Genomic DNA, 18,507 nt, shown 5'->3' with positions numbered 1-18,507 from the left:
GGGGCCCCTCCTCCCACCTCCTTCTTCACCTTCTGGATCCTTCTGCACCTACCAGAGACCACCTTCCCTCTGAAGGTCCCCAGGTTCCCTCGCCCTGTTGGGACGGGTCAGCCCTTGCCCCGAGCTGCCCCAGCCCCTTTGCACCTCATATTCTCTGACTCAGTCTCCTGGACCTCCTCCGGGCAAGGCTGTGCTTCATCCTTCCGTGTCCCCAGACCTGACACAGGAGCAGCACGGCGTAGGCGCTCCGAGGGTTAAGTTCATCCATTCAATCCACAGAGCGGCATGAAGCACGATTACGTGCTGTCAGCTGAGCACACGGACCGAAATGGTGGGGAGACAGACATGCAAACGGACCGACCTTGGGGAAAGTGCAGGGATCGGGGGAGCCCAGCGAGGGGTCCAGTCTAGAATGGGGAGTGGGAGGGAGGGGCAGAGGGCTTCCCAGAGAAGGTGACGTGGAGCAGGACAGGTGAGGCGTGCAGTGACAGGGAAGGAGAGGGAAGGTCCGTGCAGCCGGAGTGGGCGGCCGGTGCAGAGCCCTTCGGGCAGGAGAGGGGGCTCGGCCTCCAGGCTGCAGCCGCTGGCCAGGCTGGCGGGTGTGCGCAGAGAGAGGTGAGCAGGGAAGTGTGGGAGCCCAGAGGCAGCAGGTGGGACATTCTCCCAGATACTCTTCTCTTGAGACAGACAGGGGGCAGGAGACACTGGAGACCTTTAGGCGGGGGACTGGACACGGCAGAAGGCTTTACCTGGTTGCAGGAGGCTGGAGACGGGGGCGGGAAGGAGTCCGTCCTGTGATGCTGGAGAAATGCCGGTGGGCCGAATCGATTCAGTGGCGGTCAGGGGCAGGGGCCAGGGAGGCCGAAGAAGGGAGAGATCTGAGTATCACTAAATGCGCCTTGAGCTGGATTCCTTACTGGCCTGCCAGACTTCATCTGACCTCAGTGCAGGGAGGAAGGGTCTTGTCTGCTCATGTCGAGTCCCTGCTGAGTGTAGGAGAGTCCTTCCTGCTGAGTGGGGAGGGGGAGCTTGGGGTGAGCACAGGGAAGGCAGAAAAACGGTGTCTGTTGGCTACACCTTAGTGCTGAGCAGGCCTGCCCATTTCCTGTGTGCCCGGGCTCGCTCCCTGCCCACAAACCCCCGGAGGACAGGGGCCGGAGTGTCTGTAGCAGCCAGGTGTGTGCTGCATGGCCCAGAGCTCAACAACCAGTACACTCAGATGTCAGCAGGAGAGCCCAGGGTCTGTCTTCACAGCCAGAGCTTAGCACGGACCCGGAGGTGCCACCCCGGGACAGTCCGTGGCAGCGCTGACATTTATTGATGGCTCCCCATTCACAAGTGCTCTGCGCGTTATCTCATCTGAACCACCTAACAGCCCCGTGGGGTGGGTACTCATTATACCCATTTGACGGATGCAGAAACTGAGGATCCCAGAGGGGAAGTGACTTGCCCAACGTCACACCCCTTGGAAGTGACAGAGCTGGGACGTGAACACTTGTCCTTGTGACTCCCAAGCCTGGCCTGTGCCACCAGCCCAGGAAGGTGCCATTTTTCCCGGAGGCCCCGCTCTCTGAAAGACCACCTTCCCCCGAGCTGCGGGGCCGGGTGGGAAGCTGCCCCCGCCCCCGTCCACGTGAGTGAAGGAAGACTGATGGGCTGGCTTCCTTTCTTTTCCTGGCTTCCCGGTACCAAGTATATATTTTTTCTAATCGGCCTGGCTGCTGATGGTTATCTGGCTTCGCAAGAGAGCGAAAGAGACTTTGTGTCAAACGCTGAAAAATGACTTTTCAGGCAGCCTCTCCGTCTCCTGAAAGGGGGTGACATGCTCGGAGCATACAAATCACTCAGCGCTCGGAGAAGACGTGAAGGAGGAGTGTGTTTAGATTGTTAAAACCACTCCTGTCCCTTCCCAAGGTCACGGGCAGGCACCGGCCCTCTCAGCGCCTGGAGGCAGCAAGGCCCAGAGGGGACAGGGGATGTGACCTCGTACAGCAGTCCCCACGGGCTCGGGGCCCGGGAGGGAATCTTCTGGGTGCAGAAGGTGTGAGAGCCCAAGACGGAGGCTGGCCTGGGGTTCCAGGTCTCCACCAGCCCGCAGTAAGCTGTGTGACCTTCAGCTAGTTACTCAACCTCTCTGGACCTTGGGAAGCGGTCGTCATGTCCATAGTCCCACAGACTCAGACTTCGGCTCTGCCACTCATCCAGCGGATGTTCTCACAGCTGGGTTTGCCTGATGCCGACTGATGCTCAGAGTTCCAGGCAGTGGACTTACTGAGATGCCGCTGGGTGGAGGGGAAGAGAGTGGACGCGGATCCAAGCTCTGGACTGGGCAGCCTGCTTGGGTTCAAACCTGGTCTGCCACCCAAGCTGTGTGACCTTGGGTGTGTGGCCTACCCACTCTGAACCCCAGTTTCCTCGCCCAGCAACTGGGGAAATAGGCAAGCCTACCTCATCAGGGGACTCTGGTGGCAGAGAAGCGCTTAGTAGAATGCCTGGCACATGTGTCCGTCCTCAGCAAGTGTCACTCTGGTCGTGGTGACTGCTTCTCAGTGGTGCTGGCTGGGCAGGTCCCCTCACCTCTCCAAGCCTTGGTTTCTTCGATGTAAAAAGGGAATGAGGATTTAACAGATCCAAGTACTGAAATGCTTGGCACATAGTAGGCTCTTTGCCACTCATAGACATTCTGGCTCTTTGCAGAAAGATATTTTCAAGTACAGTTTTTGTTTTTACGCGTAGCTGAGGTTTGGCCATCCTTTGAAATGTATCACAGAGTGTCTATTGGGATGAATCTTAATATTAACACTGGATTGCCCAGGATGTCCCAACTTCTGAGTGGCCGTGATGGGTGTCTCCTGGGGGCGTCTCTTCCCCAGAGCAAGAGCCCCGTGGAGGTCGGGCTCGGGGACAATGCGCAGAGCGGGCTGAGCAGGCCATACCTGCCCCGCCTCGGGACCAGCCGTTCCTGCGCCCCGCGCAGGGTCCCACCTGCACGTCTCCCTGGGGGGCCAGTGGGCCGGGAGGGCGGCCCCCGGCTCTGCAAAGTGGCCGCCAGAAAAAGAACTGTGAGAGATTACGAGCCAGGCTTCTGGGCTGCTGGAGGGACATTTGTCACTTGTCTCCCCATTTTTATCTTCCTGGCTGTGAAATGCGGAGAAACCACATCGCCAGGCCTGTGAAAATACAGACGGGCCCCAGATGAGTTTGCGAAGTTAGACAAGGCCTGTGGGAGCTTTCCTCTAGCAAAAAGAATGCCCTCCCGGCCAGGAGGCCGTCTAAAATGAGGGAGCAGGCCGGCCGCATCAACGCGTGGGATCGAGAGAGGAGCAGAGAAGTGACCACAGAGCCCCAGACTCCCAGACTCGGCGCCAGGAGGAACACAGGCCCGGGCGTCACTGGATGTGGGTGACCCCAGGTTCCGCCACCTCCCTCCTGGCCCCACTTAGCTCCCGGGGTGTTGTGAGGATCGAAGGAGATCATGGAGGTAAAAGCTTTGCTGTTTAAAAGAATGAGCGTATCCCTTCCCCCTCTGCACAGGTGCCCACCAAAAGCAGGAGCATGTGACTGCGACAGACTCCGGGGGACAGAAGAGGGTGGTTTGAGGAGGCTATTGGTCAGTTTCTTTTCTCCCCGGTCTCCCTCCCCAGTGGGTCCTGGACCGAGGCTGGGATGCTGTGCCTCAGGTGTGGGGCCTGTGCAGGGGAGCCGAGGAGGACACCAGCCGGCAGCATCCTGGCAGAAGCCAGGTCCCGGTGCGCACCCGGTGGGGCTGAGCAGAGGGAGCGGGCACCAGGCAGCGGAAGCCGACTCCTGGCATGGAGGACGGGCCCAGCGGCAGCTTTCTCGGGACGCCTGTCGCCTCAGCTGTGGGGGGAAGGAGGCCCAGACCCAGGGCGGACGCTCCATGCCTGTAAATGAGGCAAGTGAACCAGACTGGTGCCCTTCCAGAGCAATACACAGCTTTGTGAGGCACCCCGAAATGTCAAACAGATAAACGGGGCGCTGCTCTGGGTAAAGGGTGGGTTGGCAACCCTGTGCCCCAGCATTGTGCCCCAAGTTCAAAGGCTGCCCCTGCCACTTGCTGGCTGGGTGATGTGTTTAAATCAGTTGACCTCTCTAAGCCTCTGATTCATCACCTGTAAAATGGGAATCATGCTAGAACATCTCGCTTGGGGAAGATTAAATGAGAGAAAAGATGGCCTGATGCGGAGTAAAACGGCTGCAGACATCCCCTTCCAGCCATGGCTGTATCGGGCTCCCTCTCGCCTGGGCAGCCTGGAAACATGTCCGAGACCATCTCCAAGACCCTGTGGCTTCGAGCAGTGTCCGCCTCCAAACTTCTCAGCATCCCAGCCCCTGGACTCCGTTTGGCACCGCGGCCTTTGCGCGTGGGGATGGTGCCTTGTGCTGCCTTCCCTGCGGCCCCGGTAACAGCCCTTCCCCCTGCACTTTCAGATCTTCCTCCTTCGCCGTATCTCACCCACGGCAGTCACAGCCTCGACGCTTTATTTAATCGCCTCCATTGTCTGCTCCACGCAGGGTAATCTCGGCTTGGAACACATGTTAACAAATGGGCAAAGTTTTATCGGAGCGGGGCTCCCCTCCCTGCTCTGTCAGATAAGACGCGCACGCTTTCCGGGCTCATGCTGGGGAAGCGGCTCCCCCGGGGCTCGATCTCTGGGCAGCCGCACTGTCTGCCGCAGGATGACCGGCAAGCTGGGGGCAGGGGGCTGCAGGGAGCCGGGGGAAGGCCCACGCCGGGTTCAGCTGCTCCCTCAGCTGGCTCGGGGCCCCTCCCCCAGAGACTGTTAGCTGTGGGGCCGGGGGAGGCTTAGCTCAAACCCCACCTCTGCCTCCTCCTAACCGTGGGGTCTGCGCAGGTCACCTCCCTGCTCTGGGTCTGCGTCAGCTCGCAGTCAGATAAGTGTGGGCTCCGTGAGACCATGGGCCGGCAGTCGTCTGGGGCTCGGTGGGTAGGTGGTTATTCTTTCTTCTTTCCCACCTTGATCAGATTTCTGGAGCCGCCATGCAAAGGGGCTGAAACAGTCCATTTCTTCTCTCGCACTTCCGGAGGCTCGAAGTCCCAAAGCCAAGTGTTGTGAAGGCCGCGCTCCCTCTGAAGGCTCCGGGGAGAACCTGTCTGGCCTCTCCCAGCGTCCAGTGGCTGCCGGGGTCCTGGCGGTCCTGGGGGTCCCTGGCTGTCAGCTGCCTCCCTGGACTCTCTGCTTCTGCCATCACACGGTGCCCTCCCTCTGCGCATCTGTGCCTCTGAGTCCAGATCACCCTGCTCGTGCGAGGACACCGGTCCTGTTGGACCAGGGCCCGTTCTCATCGTCACTGGGTTATGTCTGCAGACCCAATTTCCAAACAAGGTCATGGGTCCTGGGGGTGAGGACTTCAGCATATCTTCTGGGGGTCACAGTTCACCTCACAGTGCCCCCCTCTGACTCAGGTAGCAGGGTCCTCACTGCCCTGGGATGCAGCCTGTCACCCCGTCACACGCTTTATCTCCCTGTCCCGCCCACGAAAAGCACACTACTGTGGGCCCTTCTCTCGTCAGCCGCCTCCTCCTGTTCTAAGCCAGGGACAGGTGTGTAAACAGATAATAGTGTTTGCGTGAGACGGGCCACGCCAGAGGGATGAGCATTTGTGGGAGATACGGTGTCCCTGCCACACTCAGGGGACATATGATTAGGAAAAGCTCTCGAAGGAGGAACTGAGCTGAGCCCAGAACTACACAGATGAGACGGGCATCTGGATGGAGGGGCGAGACCCAACAAAGGCCGGAAGGTGTTCTTGAGCTGTCCCGGGGGGGTGGGGAGGCTGGACTGGGGGCCGAGTGTGTGCTGGCAGAGGATGGAGTCCTCGGAGATGAGGCTCTAGGGGCAGCTGGACTGACACCCAGAAGGGCCAAGCTGAGGGGTACAGACTTGGTTCTGTGGGCACTGGGGAGCCAATGAAGCCTGTGGAGCAAAGAAAAGAGCAGGCTCCGTTCTGTGGCTCAGAGGGCTAAACCACACAAGAACAGCGAAGGTTTGTGCAGAAGGGAAGGCTTGTCCATCTAGCGGCACAGTTATCACTGGAATTTCAAGAGCCGGAGCAGTCAGTCCACCAGAAGTGTCCCCACTGGGCCGGCAGCAGCCACCTGGACTCAGCCACCTGATCCTGATTTCTTCTTCAGGTTGATGACGGACATCAGCTTTGTTCCAGGATGTCCAGGGCTGGGACCTAGCTGTTGCCCCTCCTCAGGGCATTAACAAGGGGGCACGTATCACTGGGACCTGGCCCCCTTGCCCCTGGTGAGGGCATGAGGATCCACCCTTCTTCCCTGGCAGCCCTCCTCCCACCCAGCCCCGAGATTTCAACTTTTACATCCAAGACTAAGCATTTCTGGTAGAACATCCCAGAAACCAGCGGCGAGAGGCATCCACCTCTGTGCCCTAACCCTTGATAAAACCCACCCGCACCTGCGCCAGACGTTAAGTCCCTGACCTTGATCTCGCTCCCTCGCTGCCCCTCTCCTCCGTCCACCCCTAGGCTGGTCACCCGTCCAGGGGCGCACCGTTCCGGGCCTGCTCAGGCTCTTTCCCATCGCCGAGCGCCCTGGCACCTCTCCTGACAGTCCCACTGTTGACTCTGTTTACCCTCTGGAAAGCCCGTAAGATTGCTGTCATGTTCTTTCCTGATGGCGTGTTCCCACGCCAAGAGCAAGGCTGTGCACACCCCTATTTTCATAAGCCTACCATCGTTCACCAAGTATTTAAAGTAGACGGACGATGCCATCTGGAGCTCCTGGGGCTGGGTGGGGCCGGTGGGGACCGGAGGGGACGGGCCCAGGAAGTCAGCCCAAGGCAAACACTAGGAGCTGAAACATACGGAGTCCCCTCGGTCATTCACTAAATGACCACTTTAGCTTGGTGGCCTTTGTTCCATGCCTAAATCAGTGCTCTCTCTCGTTATGACTGGCGTCCTTAAATCCTATTAGACAGCAGGCATAGCAGGTGTGTCCCCACAACCTCGTCACCCCAGGGCGATATGCTGTGGCCTGGCCCGCCGGACCCGCGCTGGGTGGGCTCTGGGCGAGGACCACAACCCTGATGCTCTGTAGGATTCCGGGGACCTTGGGAAGGAACAGGATGCATTGACCGGCGGTGTGGCAGTGGGGTCTGAAGTCCCTGAGCTTCTTTCTGGGGGGGGTGAGCTTTTTCTGGAGGACATGAGATGTCAGTCACCCAGAGGAGTCTTCTGATCGATCTCATTTTACCAGAGAATTGGGGTTCCTTCCTGCAGAGCCTCTTTGTTGCTGGGTTCACGGGGGAGGCTCTGGTATCCAGCCATGAGCCAGCCTGTGTCCCCTCAACTGCAGGCCTCGTGAGTGCGGACTCGGCTGGCTCCCCTCTGGCCCTGATAGACAGTTGTTGAATGAATGATGATTGAATGAATGAACGAACGGATGAATGAATGGATGGTGTTTGAACACCCTTCGGTTTGGGCTGGAGAGTAACACTCACTACAAGTAAAGCAGCAGAGTCTGTAGGAAGGGGGCACGTTTGGGGTCAGAATCCTGCTGTAGCCTTTAACCCTTCCTCAGCCTGGGGTGGGCAGGCTTTTCCTACCGGGGCCAAGCGGCCCTGTGAGCCCAGGTGCAGTGGAAGCGAGCATGTGGGCACAGCCAGGTAGAATGCAGTCATTTGAAAACATCAAAAATCGCTCTTAGCGGGGGGTCCTGCAGAGGCAGCTGACAGGCAGGCCTGACCTGGGGCCACAGTTTGGCAAATGCTGCATTAAACCCTGGTTCCTTGACCTGTGCGATGTGACCGAACCCTGCCGTGTCGGGGTTGTGGAGGACCCCATCCCAGACGTAAGGTGCCTGGTGGCCTTCAGCGCCTGGTAAGAGCACAGAGACATCGGGTGTGAGAGCTCGCCGGGTCCCAGGCACGGCCCCGAGGAAGGACTTCGTGGACTCCCAGCCCTCCCCGGGAAGCGGGTGCGGCTCCGATCTCCATTTCATCGCCGGGCAAGCAGCTCGGGGTGCAGTCCTTGCCAAGGCAGAGCGGGGATTCGAACCCAGGCACTCGGGCTCGAGTCCGTGCACTTCACTGCCATGGTCAGCTGCTCTGGCCGTCCTCACTGCTGCTGTTAATTCTCATTTTCTTTCTTTTTTAAAAAAAAACTGCTTTATTGCCCTGGCTGGTTTGGCTCAGCGGTTAGAGCGTCGGCCTGCGGTCCAGAGAGACCTGGGTTCGGTTCCTGCTAAGGGCACGTACCTCGGTTGCAGTTTGTCCCCGGCCCTGGTTGGGTTGTGCGGGTGACAGCCACTCGATGTGTCCCTTTCACATTGATGTTTCTCTCTCTCTCTCTCCCTCCCACTCTATCTGAACAAAAAATAGAAAAATGTCCTCAAGTGAGGATAAAAAAAAAATCATTTTATTAAGATATAATGCATGTGCCATACAGTTACCCGTTGAACGTGTACGAATGCACTGGTCTTTAGTGTACAGAGCTGTGTGACCATCACCACAGCCATTGTAGGGCATTTGGTCAGCTCAGGAAGAAACCCATGCCCCTCGACAACCGTCCCTTTTCCCTACCCCACCCCAGCCCAAAGGAACCACGAGTATACTTTCTGCCTCTAAAGGTTTCCCTGTTCTGGACTTTCCTAGGAATGGAATCCTGTAATATGTGGTCTTCTATGATTGGCTCCTTCCATTCAGTAATGTTTTCAGGGCTGATCTCTGAACCGTGTTGTAGCTTCATCCCTTTTCAGGGCTGGATAATATTCCATGTCATGAATGTGCTGCTTTTCATTGATCCATTCATCCGTTTATGGACATTTGGGTGGTTTCTCCACTTGGCTGTCATGAAAATTGCTCTAAACATTTACATACAGTTTCTATGCTGTTAACTCTCATTTTCAATGATCCCAGGGCATCTCAGACTGCCCCCACACGACGATGGCACACAGCTCCTCTCTGTGCGTGCCGTGACCTTGTTAGACTTACCTGGCCACCGATTTGCCTCCTGAGTTACAAATGCACAGGTCTGCTGGTTTGCCACCTCGGAGCACAGGCTGGAGACAGAGGGGAGAGGACGGGGAGGGGGTCCAGAGTGGCTGGGGCGGGTGGGAGAGTCATCCCCCTCACAAACGTGCAGACAAAGCAGCTCATGTCCCCCTGCCCTTGGAGCGGGAGAGTTGGATGCTCTTCATCCTGCAAGTGTCCTCCTTCCAGCTGGGCTGCTCAGAGCCTCCTTTTCAGCTTTGTACAGAGTGGACAGGACCTGGGGCACTTACAGACGCTCGCTCTGTCTGCCCCGGTCTGGAAGAGCGTTAGTGTATCAAGGCGCTGGTGTTGTGCACTGAATGTTTGCGTTCCCCCCAACCTGTGTGTTCAAACCCTAACCCCCAGGTGGTGGTATTAGGAGGTGGGGTCTTTCGGAGGTGATTGGGTCATGAGATTGGAACCGGCCTGAATGGGATTGGTGCCCCTATAGGAGACGTGGGGAGCTCCTTCACCCTTGTGGGGATGCAGCGAGGGGGCCTCCATCTCTGCGGCCGGAAGTGTGCCCTCACTGCAATGTGTCAGCGCCTTGATCTTGAACGTGCCAGTCTCCAGACTGTGAGAGACAAATTCCCGCCGTTTATAAGCCACTCAGCTGGTGGTGGTCCAGCGTCCACACCGACTAAGACAGAGATAAATGGAGTCCTTAGCATCTCCACATCCAATCAGGTTAGGGGGCCAATTCCAGAAACCTCCGATCCAATTCAGAAAACCCATCCTTAAGATCCTCTTCTGCTACAAGAAGCATCAGAGCCTGTATCAGTCAGGGTACTCCAGAGAAAGTGTCCGTACACGCTGTTTCTGAGACGCGGAGAAGTCCCAGGGTCTGCTGTCTGCAAGGTGGAGCCCAGGAAAGGCAGGGGTATAACTTAGTCCAAGTCCACAGGCCTGAGAATCCGGGGACCTGATGGTTTAAGTCCAAGTGCAAGTGAAGAAGAGGATGATGGAGATGTCCCAGCTCAGCAGTGGAGCCTTTGGTTCTGTTCAGGCGCTCCATGGGTTGGCTGATGCCCACCCACCTGGGAGGGCCACCTGACTCACTGAGCCCATCCAAATGCTCATCTCCTCCAGAAAGCCCCTCACAGACACACCTAGAAATAAGCTGTGATCTGGGCTCCCTGCCACCCATTCAAACTGGCACATAAAATCAACCCCCACCATTTGCATTGACGTGTCAAATGAAACTACTGTCGCCACCCTGGCCGGTTTGGCTCAGTGGTTAGAATGTCGGCCCTTGGAATGAAGAGTCTCAGATTCCATCCCCAGTCAAGGACACATACCTGGGTGGCAGGTTCGATCCCTGACTCCAGTCGGAGTAGTGTGGGAGGCAACCATTTGATGTGTGTCTCTCACATTGATGTTTCTCTCTTTCTCCCTCCCTCCCTTCCACTCTGTCTCTAGGAATCAGTGAGAAAATTGCCTCAGCTGAGGATTAATAAAAAAACAAAAAGAGCCCTGGCCAGTTTGGCTCAGCGGTTAGAGCGTTGGCCTATGGACCAGAGAGACCCGGGTTCAGTTCCCGCTAAGGGCATGTACCTCGGTTGCAGTTTGTCCCCGGCCCCAGTTGGGGTCGTGTGGGTGGCAACCCGTCGATGTGTCTGTCTCACATCGATGTTTCTCTCTCTTCCCCTCCCCACCCTTCCTGCTCTGTCTGAAGATAAAATGCAAAAATGTCCTCGGGTGAGGATAAAAACAGGAGAGAGAGGGAGAGAGAGAAATTAGTATCACAGAGGTGTGCTAAAAAGTTGATGGAAAGAAAGAAAAAGGGAGAAAGACAGAATGAATGAGAATTCCAAGAGACTAACAGTGGCTTTTTCTGAGTGGTGGTTTACAGGGGGGAATTCCTCTACCTGTACCATTCCTTGTATTGTTTTTTATTTTCTATAATAAATATTCATCTCGACATCCCCAAAGAGAGAAGTCATTAAAGATACAAATGTTGATAAGAAGAGAGCTGTGTCTCTTTCTTCCAGAACCCAGTGGGAAGTTTCCGTCTAGGTGGAAAAACTATTTTGTTTGTACAGGGGACGTTTGTCATCCCGGTCTTTTCCCTGGCTTCCTCTTATCTTGCTGACAACGAGAAGGATGGGGAAGGGGCTCTGCGCGAGTGAAGCCTACGGGGGCTTGACTCAAGCAGCCCGTGGCGAAGGGAGGTAATCACAAGAATCGGCTTGGGAAATGAAATACGCCAGGTCTTGTAGCCAGGAGGTGCCAGCCGAGCTGTTTGATTTTGAGCTCTGCTGAAACCCTAGACTGCTATCTGAACCAGGGACAACGGACTCAAGGTGACCTGTGTGCAGGACTCCAATCGAAATGTAGAATCAGAGTTAAGGAGAACCGTGAATGCTAACTCACGTGAAAGCTACAGAATCCCACCTGGGCGGGTTCTTGCTCTATGAGCTGACCTGGTTTAATGTTGATTTGCCCTTTGTATTAAAGCAGGAGATGGCACCTGCTGCAATGCCTCGCTCATCATAGGCACTCTAAAATATCAGCGATTCCCAGATACCATTCCTGGTGCTAGAGACACTGCAGTGAACCAGACAAAGTCCATTGCGGGGCTGACATTCTAGTCCTGCGGAGTGGGGGTGGGGGTGGGGGTGGGGAGAAAGGAATATAGAATTGATAATAAACAAATGGATACATGTAAAATGTAGTGCCAGGCAGAGAAGCAGTGTTCGGAATAATAAAGCTATTTTAAGGCTAGAAAAGTCAGGTGGGAATTTTAGGGGATTTTAGACTGGGTGGTCGAGACAGGCTTCTGTGGTGACATGCCAGTGAGCAGAGGTCAAAATGAAATGAGTAGGCAAGGCATGTGCATAGCTGGATGCGAGTGCTTCAGGAAGAAGAAACAGTCGGTGCAAAGGCCCTGGGGTAGGAATGAGCTTGGGGTGTTTAGGGATGAGCAGTGAGGCCAGTGTGGCTGCAGTGAGCCACAGGGAGTGGTAAGAAGCAAGGCTAGAGTAAGAGCCAGGGGCTAGTCCGTGCCAGCCTTCTGGGCCATGAGAAGGCCTTGCCTCTCCCTCTTCAGTACAAGGACAACTACTAAGTGCTCAGGGCAAGGGAATGGCATGATTTGATTGATGCTTCAAAAGCACGCCCTGGCTGCTGTGATCTCAGGGAAACGTCTCATATTAATCTCCTATTGCTGCATAACAAATTACCACCAACTTAGAAGCTTACAAAACACCCGTGTTTCTAATCGCATAGTTCTTAAGATCCAAAGTACAAGTAAGCTAGGCTTAGTTCTCTGCTCTGGGTCTCACAAGGTCAAAACCAAGGCGTTAGCTAACTGTGCTCTTATCTGGAGGTTCCGGGAGACAATCCATTTCTAAACTCATTCGGGTTGTTTCAAAAGTCAGTTCCTTGTGGGTGTAGGACTGAGGTCTGTGTTTGCTGCTGGCTGTCGAGCGGGTCACTCTCTGCTCCTTAGATCTTTTCACCTACGCAATGTGATATATGGTTTAGCTCTACCTGTGGCAAGTCGCTAACGTGGAACGTGAAGAGACGGAGTTATGAAGTTGACAACACCCATCTCCACTGCACTCTTTTGGAGCATTTATTAAGCACTTCTGTATTCCTAAGAGTGTGCATTATGGAAGGATTAAAAAACAACAACAGACAATTTCGTCTCACTGGGGAGCTGAGACTAATGAGGCAGAGAGCAGGCAGTGGATTTGGTGGAACACACGGGCGCTCAGCTCTAACGGCTGTAAAACGGGGAGTCTGGCGGGATGTGATTCCACGTTGACACATCTCCCAACGGGCCCATTCATAGCTCTTGGCAGGTGCCTGGCCCAGCAACTAGCTGGTGCTTTGTAAACATTTGTCCAGGAAGCAAACAAGTGAATGAATCCATGTGCTTCGGTTTTTTCCACCTGGAAAATAGGGGTGTTGGCCTCCCCACAGGCTTGTGGGAAGATCAAATCCAAAAGGACATGTACACCTGACAGAAAGCAAAGCAGGTTTAAACATCAGCATCTTTATTTGGGGGAGTGCCAGGGGTTGGCGTTGACATGCCCCTAGGAGAGAGATGGGGACAAGGGTTCACATCAAAGGCGAACACAAGGCCAGCATTTCTAAGGGATACCCCGAGGGCCCTGGGAAGAAGGGCAAGGGTCCCATAGGGCTGGTGGGCATACTGAAGGCATCTCACTCTTCAAAACCCCACAGAGGACCTCCTGGCCTGGAGCTGGTTCAGGACAGAGATCAGTTCTTCCTTAGAGAATGCCGGTGTGGCTCAGTGGATTGAGTGTTGCCCCATGGACTGAGAGGTCCAGGTTTGATTCCCAGTCGGGGCACATGCCCAGGTTGCAGGCTCGATCCCCATTAGGCGGTGTGCAGGAGGCAGCCAATCGATGTTTCTCTCCCACATTGATGTTTCCATCTCTCTCCCTTCCTCTCTCTAAAAAAAAAAAATCAAATCAATAAAAACATTAAAAAAAATAAAAAGAATGCCAGTTGTCCCTTGGGGCTAGGAATAATATTTTCACGACAACCATGAGCTTTACTCATAACATCTCCAAACTAGAAGCCACCTAAATGTTCCTCAGTGGTAGAATGGATAAACAAATTGGGGTATTTCTTATAATGAAGACTACCCAGGAAACATTTTCTTTTTAAGCACAAACTACTGATAATGCAGCACATGGCTGAATGTCAGAAACATCATGTTGAGAAAAAGTAGCCCGACACAAAAGGGCACATCTTGGCTGATTGTATTTATATGAGGGTCAAGAAGAAGCAGAGCTAATCTACGATGGAGACGCCAGCACAGAGGTTCTCCTGGGGTGGGGGATGGTGACTGGTGAAGGACACGAGGGAATTCCTGGGGGGCTGGGAACGTGCTCTATTTTGATCTGGGCGGTGGCTGCGTGGTTGTGCAAGGTGTAAAAACCTCATGGAGTGATTCACTTGAGAGCTGTGCGTTTTGCTATTAATCGTACCTATAGAGGGAAAATCGTTCCGACAGGGGTCGCATCAACCACGTTCTGAGTGATGCATTGGCTCTGCAATCTATTCTCTCCAGCTCCGGGAGGCAGGCATCAGGATTCCCACTTCACAGACAGAAAGACTGACGCTTCCTCTTCCGAGGGCATAGGGTTAGGCATTGGCAGGGTGAGAATCCCACCCGGTTTCATGGCCTGACTCCATCCCGTTCTTGTCAGAAAGGCAGCTGGTCTGGGTGGGGCTTACCCAGTAATTGCTTGCACCTAGGAGGCACACCGTTGTTTTCTGAGTTGAACTAGAAGTATCCAGTTATCTATGCCCGAGTTCTTTGTCCCTGGTGACAAACTGGCCCCAGCCATGGTCTGTGCAACCTTGGCCTCGAGGCTGGCTTCACTGGGCAGCAGGAAGCCCTGGGCCCTGGAGGACGGAACGAAATGCCTGCTGCTCCCCCCGCCCCGGCAGGCGTGCGCTCCACCTAACCCCGCCGCTCAACACGATGTCTACACTCTCTCCCTGGGCCTCCAGCAGGAGCAAGCTCGGTGGTGAGCGAAGCAGGCCCAAATAGCCTTCGGGTGAGACGCAGCCACTCTCTAACTGAACAACTGTAATAGGCTGATGTTTATCTTGCAGGATGGGTGCGTTTAATAAAGTATTAATATGAAGACCAGATTGCTTCTCCTGCCAAGCAGGCAGAGCGAGATTAGCAAGGAGGCAGGCTCTGGGCGCTCTCCGGGGAGGGGGGAGCCCCGAAGGCTCTCCTTTGTGAGCTGGGGCTCCTCTGCTTTGCAGAATAAAGGCATTCTGCAGAGGGTGACCGTAAGGGAAATTTCTCCTAGGATTCTCCTATGGCAAAAGCAAAACAGGTCCCAGAGGGCAGGAAAGACGCTCTCGTGGAGAGAGTTGATCCATTTTGATGGCAAAGAAGAGTGCGTGGAAGTCAGGTGTTGCTGGGGTGATGCCCAGCTTCAGACGGCTGGTCCTCATGTTTGGAGACCGTCCTCCGAGGCTGGGAACTCCTGAGTGCACGCTCATACCTTCAGGAGTTTGCTTTGCTCTCTTCACGGCAGCGTTTCTTCAGCTCATCACTACTGACATTTGGGGCTGGACAACTCTTTGCTGGGGGAGGGGGCATCCTCTGCACTGTAGGATGTTTAGCAGCATCCTGTTCTGTCCCCAACAGACGCCAGCAGCATCTCTCACCACCAAAAATGTCTCCAGACACGGCCAGATGTCCTCGGGGGGAAGGGTGGGGCTGGAGAGTCATCCCTGGTTGGGGCCACTCTGCTTGTATTGGACAATTTGTAACGGCTGCTGGGATGCAGATGCAGAATCTCGCTGGACCTGTGAGACTGCTACCCTGATAACAGCTGCTGGCTTGATGAGTCTGAACCCGGGGGCTTCCGGTCTGCAAAATGAGCACGTTCCCTAATCCATCAGGGCGAACATTCTGTCACATGAGTTTATTTAACACTGACGCAGACCAGGAGAGCAAAGCCTCACTTCCTTCAGACCGTCTCTTAAAGCAATAGGTTGAGGGAGACGGAATTGTCTCTGAGCACATTCCCTCTGCAAATTCCCGGGCCCTCTGGTGCCGACGCGAGAAAACCCAGACTAATGCGGATTGCCTTTTGGGGAGAGAAAAACAAAAGACCCCCCCAAAAATTAAGGCTTCCTTTATTGTGCCTTTAGCTTCTGAGCTCAGCAATGAATTCTTACATGCTAAAGGACTTCTGTGTTTACAAGGCATTATTATTTCATGGAGGCCTATTTTCGATGGCAATTTTTTTCATTAACTCGCCTCCTTTTACTGATGAAGACCCGTTTATAACTAGCTTAGGCTGTGTTCTTTGAGTCATAACTATTTTTCTTTTAAAATATTTCTTAATAACCTATCATCCATATTTTAAATTGTATTCCAAGTCAGAGAAACCTCCCCTGTGCTCCCGAGCCTGTCGTCATGATTTTGGGTCACATCGGGGGACCCAGGGCTGCCAGGCCCTCTGTGCACTCTGGTGATGAAATCTCCAAGGGCCCAGCTGGTGTGGCTCAGTGGTTGGGTGTCGACCCTGCACCAGGAGGTCTCTAGTTCGATTCCCAATCAGGGCACGTGTCTAGGTTGTGGGCCTGATCCCCAGGGGGGAGCATGCAGAAGGCGGCCAGTCGCTGTTCTCTCTCATCGATGTTTCTATCTCTCTCTCTCTCTCACTTCCTCCTTCTCTAAAATCAATAAAGAAAAAAAAATCTCTAAGAGGAAACCAGACAGCCTTGGTGACTGACTTCTCCACCTCTGTGCCCCAAAGGCTTACCCGAAACAGCGAACAGAAAGGGGGCCATATGCCCCCACAACTCTCTAGCAAAGTCCTTAAAGCAGCCTTGCTGGTAGAAGGGGACAGAGGGCGTGGAGAAGTGGGTGCCGAGTCAGGGCAGTGATGGCCTGGGCCACCTCCCTGCGTCCCCCTCCCCCATCCTGCCCAGCCCTGAGAAGTAAGGGTGATTATCCCCATTTGGCAGAGGTGGAAACTGAGGCTCAGGGCTGCTGTGGCAGTCAGAAGCTGTCCCAGGTCTGTCTGGTCCCCAGGCCCAAGGTCGTGATCTGTCGGCACCAGTGGTCCCGGACAATATCCTCACACAAAGAACGAGGCCAACTTTCCAGTCCGTTGTCTGCTTTTCAGGTCACTTTCTTTCCTTTCTACGCATCTCAGCGTCCCCGTGGCCCTGAGACGTAAGCGCCACGAGCCCCTTTTCCAGATGAGATGACTGCGGTCCAGACGGGGGAGAGGCTCGTCCTCCGTGTCCACGGCAGAATGAGGGACCAGGGCCTTGGCTTCAAGGTCTGGGCTGTTTCCTTCCCTTCCTGCCCTGCCTGTGACCTCCCCCTTGGTGGCTCCACCCTGCGGGCCCTGTCCCCCAGGGGGCGCTGCAGAGACCGTGGCTGGTCAGGGCGCCTCGCGGGCATCCTGCCTCACATCCACCTCTCAGCCCCTTCCCTCCGAGCCATTCCGGCCTGTCTGCGGGTGCTGGACTGAGCCGGGCGAAGAGCACAAGGTTCCAGAGGGTGACAGCAGGCTGTCAGGTGACAGTCAGAGACAAGACAGTGGTGTGGTGGGAGGGCCCAGGACGCTGTTTCAGGACACCTGGGTCCTGGTATTAAAATTGCCTATTAATTGTCTCTGTGACCTTGGCCAAGCCTCTTCCATTCTCTGGCCTCAGTTTACCCATATGTATAACAAAAAAGCTTTTAATTCAATATCTTGGAGGCCTCGTTCTATGATATTCTGTGATGGATTACCACGATGTAGGAATCAACTCAATGACAGTGCAGCCCAACCCATTGATTTACTGTGTCGCCTCTTTATTCATCTGTTCATTCGCTTTATTTCTCACCAAGAACATAGTGACTGCCTACTATGTGCAATAGATTAGGAGAGTAACAGCTGTAACAAAGCATTCCAAAATTTCAGTGTCTTAACACAGTTTTTTATTTCTCACTCATATCACTGTCTGTCAGGGGCCACGGGAGGACTTCCCTTTAGGCTGTCATTCAAGTACCCAGGTTCTGTCCATCTTATGGCTCCGCCCTCTGCCAGGTCCATCCAGGCAGCAGCTGGCGAGGGGGGGTGTGGATGATGGCATGGGAGCTTTTAGTCACGTGGTCCCAGCAAGCCGCAAGGGAGGCTGGGAAATGTAGTCGGGCTGAGTACCTGGCAGGAAAAGGAAACGGAGTTTGGGGAGCACACACAGCGCAGAGCAGACCCGGGACAGGCAGGAGAACACGAGGGTCCACATGGGGATTGATTGGCAGGTCCGGCACCAGGCTTCTGCAGGAATCTGTGCCCTCGACCCTGTTGTCAACCCAGGACATGCTGCCCGATGAAGGTCCTCCCCAGTCCCATCACCGCTTGCGCACATCTCGGAGGCTAGGACACACGGAACGAGCTCTCCCTTCTCTGGCCTCAGTGTCTCCCATCCGTAAGATGGGGTGAAAATGCCCCACGCTGGCTCTCCAGGGAACTGGAGGAGCCTCAGGTGTCCACAGAGAGCCACAGAACAGCCTTCTCCAGCTTCTTATTAATAGTATAACCACATCATTATCAATAATGAAACACAAATTAAGACTAAATAAACAAACTAATGATAAATAATGCATCTGTCATGAATAATACATTACTACTACAAGGCTTTTGAGCATCTATGGCCTCTGACAGAGGAGAATTTGATTAGCTGGCTGGAGATCACAGAGACCGTCCATTTCAGAGGAGCCTGGGAGAGCGGGGCAGCGGATGGACACCCGAACGCAGCAGGCTCGTCTCTGCAAAAGCTGACGTGTTGGAGGTCTCTGGTGGCCCAGAGCTCAGCTGATCTTCTGCCGGGGGAGGTGAGAACCAGGGATGAGCGTGGGACCTCCTCCTCTAGATAGTCTTTCATGGCCCAAGTTTAGGGTACGGAACTCATAACCCAATAAAGCAAGAAACATCTAGCCTCGACAGAATTGGGTGCTATG

At 54.7% G+C, this 18,507-nt stretch overlaps 1 protein-coding gene across 1 annotated transcript in view; it reads left to right on the top strand.

Moving 5' to 3' along the window:
- Positions 1–285: 285 nt before the first annotated feature.
- Positions 286–18,507, top strand: part of IGSF21 (immunoglobin superfamily member 21) — a 173,328-nt gene continuing 155,106 nt past the window's right edge. The window contains exon 1 of the mRNA XM_036256833.1: positions 286–331. Coding sequence (XP_036112726.1) covers positions 286–331 — 46 coding nt within the window. The remainder of the gene's footprint in view (positions 332–18,507) is intronic.

This window comes from Molossus molossus, unplaced genomic scaffold, assembly GCF_014108415.1.
Source record: "Molossus molossus isolate mMolMol1 unplaced genomic scaffold, mMolMol1.p scaffold_m16_p_12, whole genome shotgun sequence".
Taxonomy (NCBI): Eukaryota; Metazoa; Chordata; class Mammalia; order Chiroptera; family Molossidae; genus Molossus; species Molossus molossus.
The sequence above is the reverse complement of the archived record's forward strand: the minus strand, read 5'-3'. Positions and strand labels throughout refer to the sequence as shown.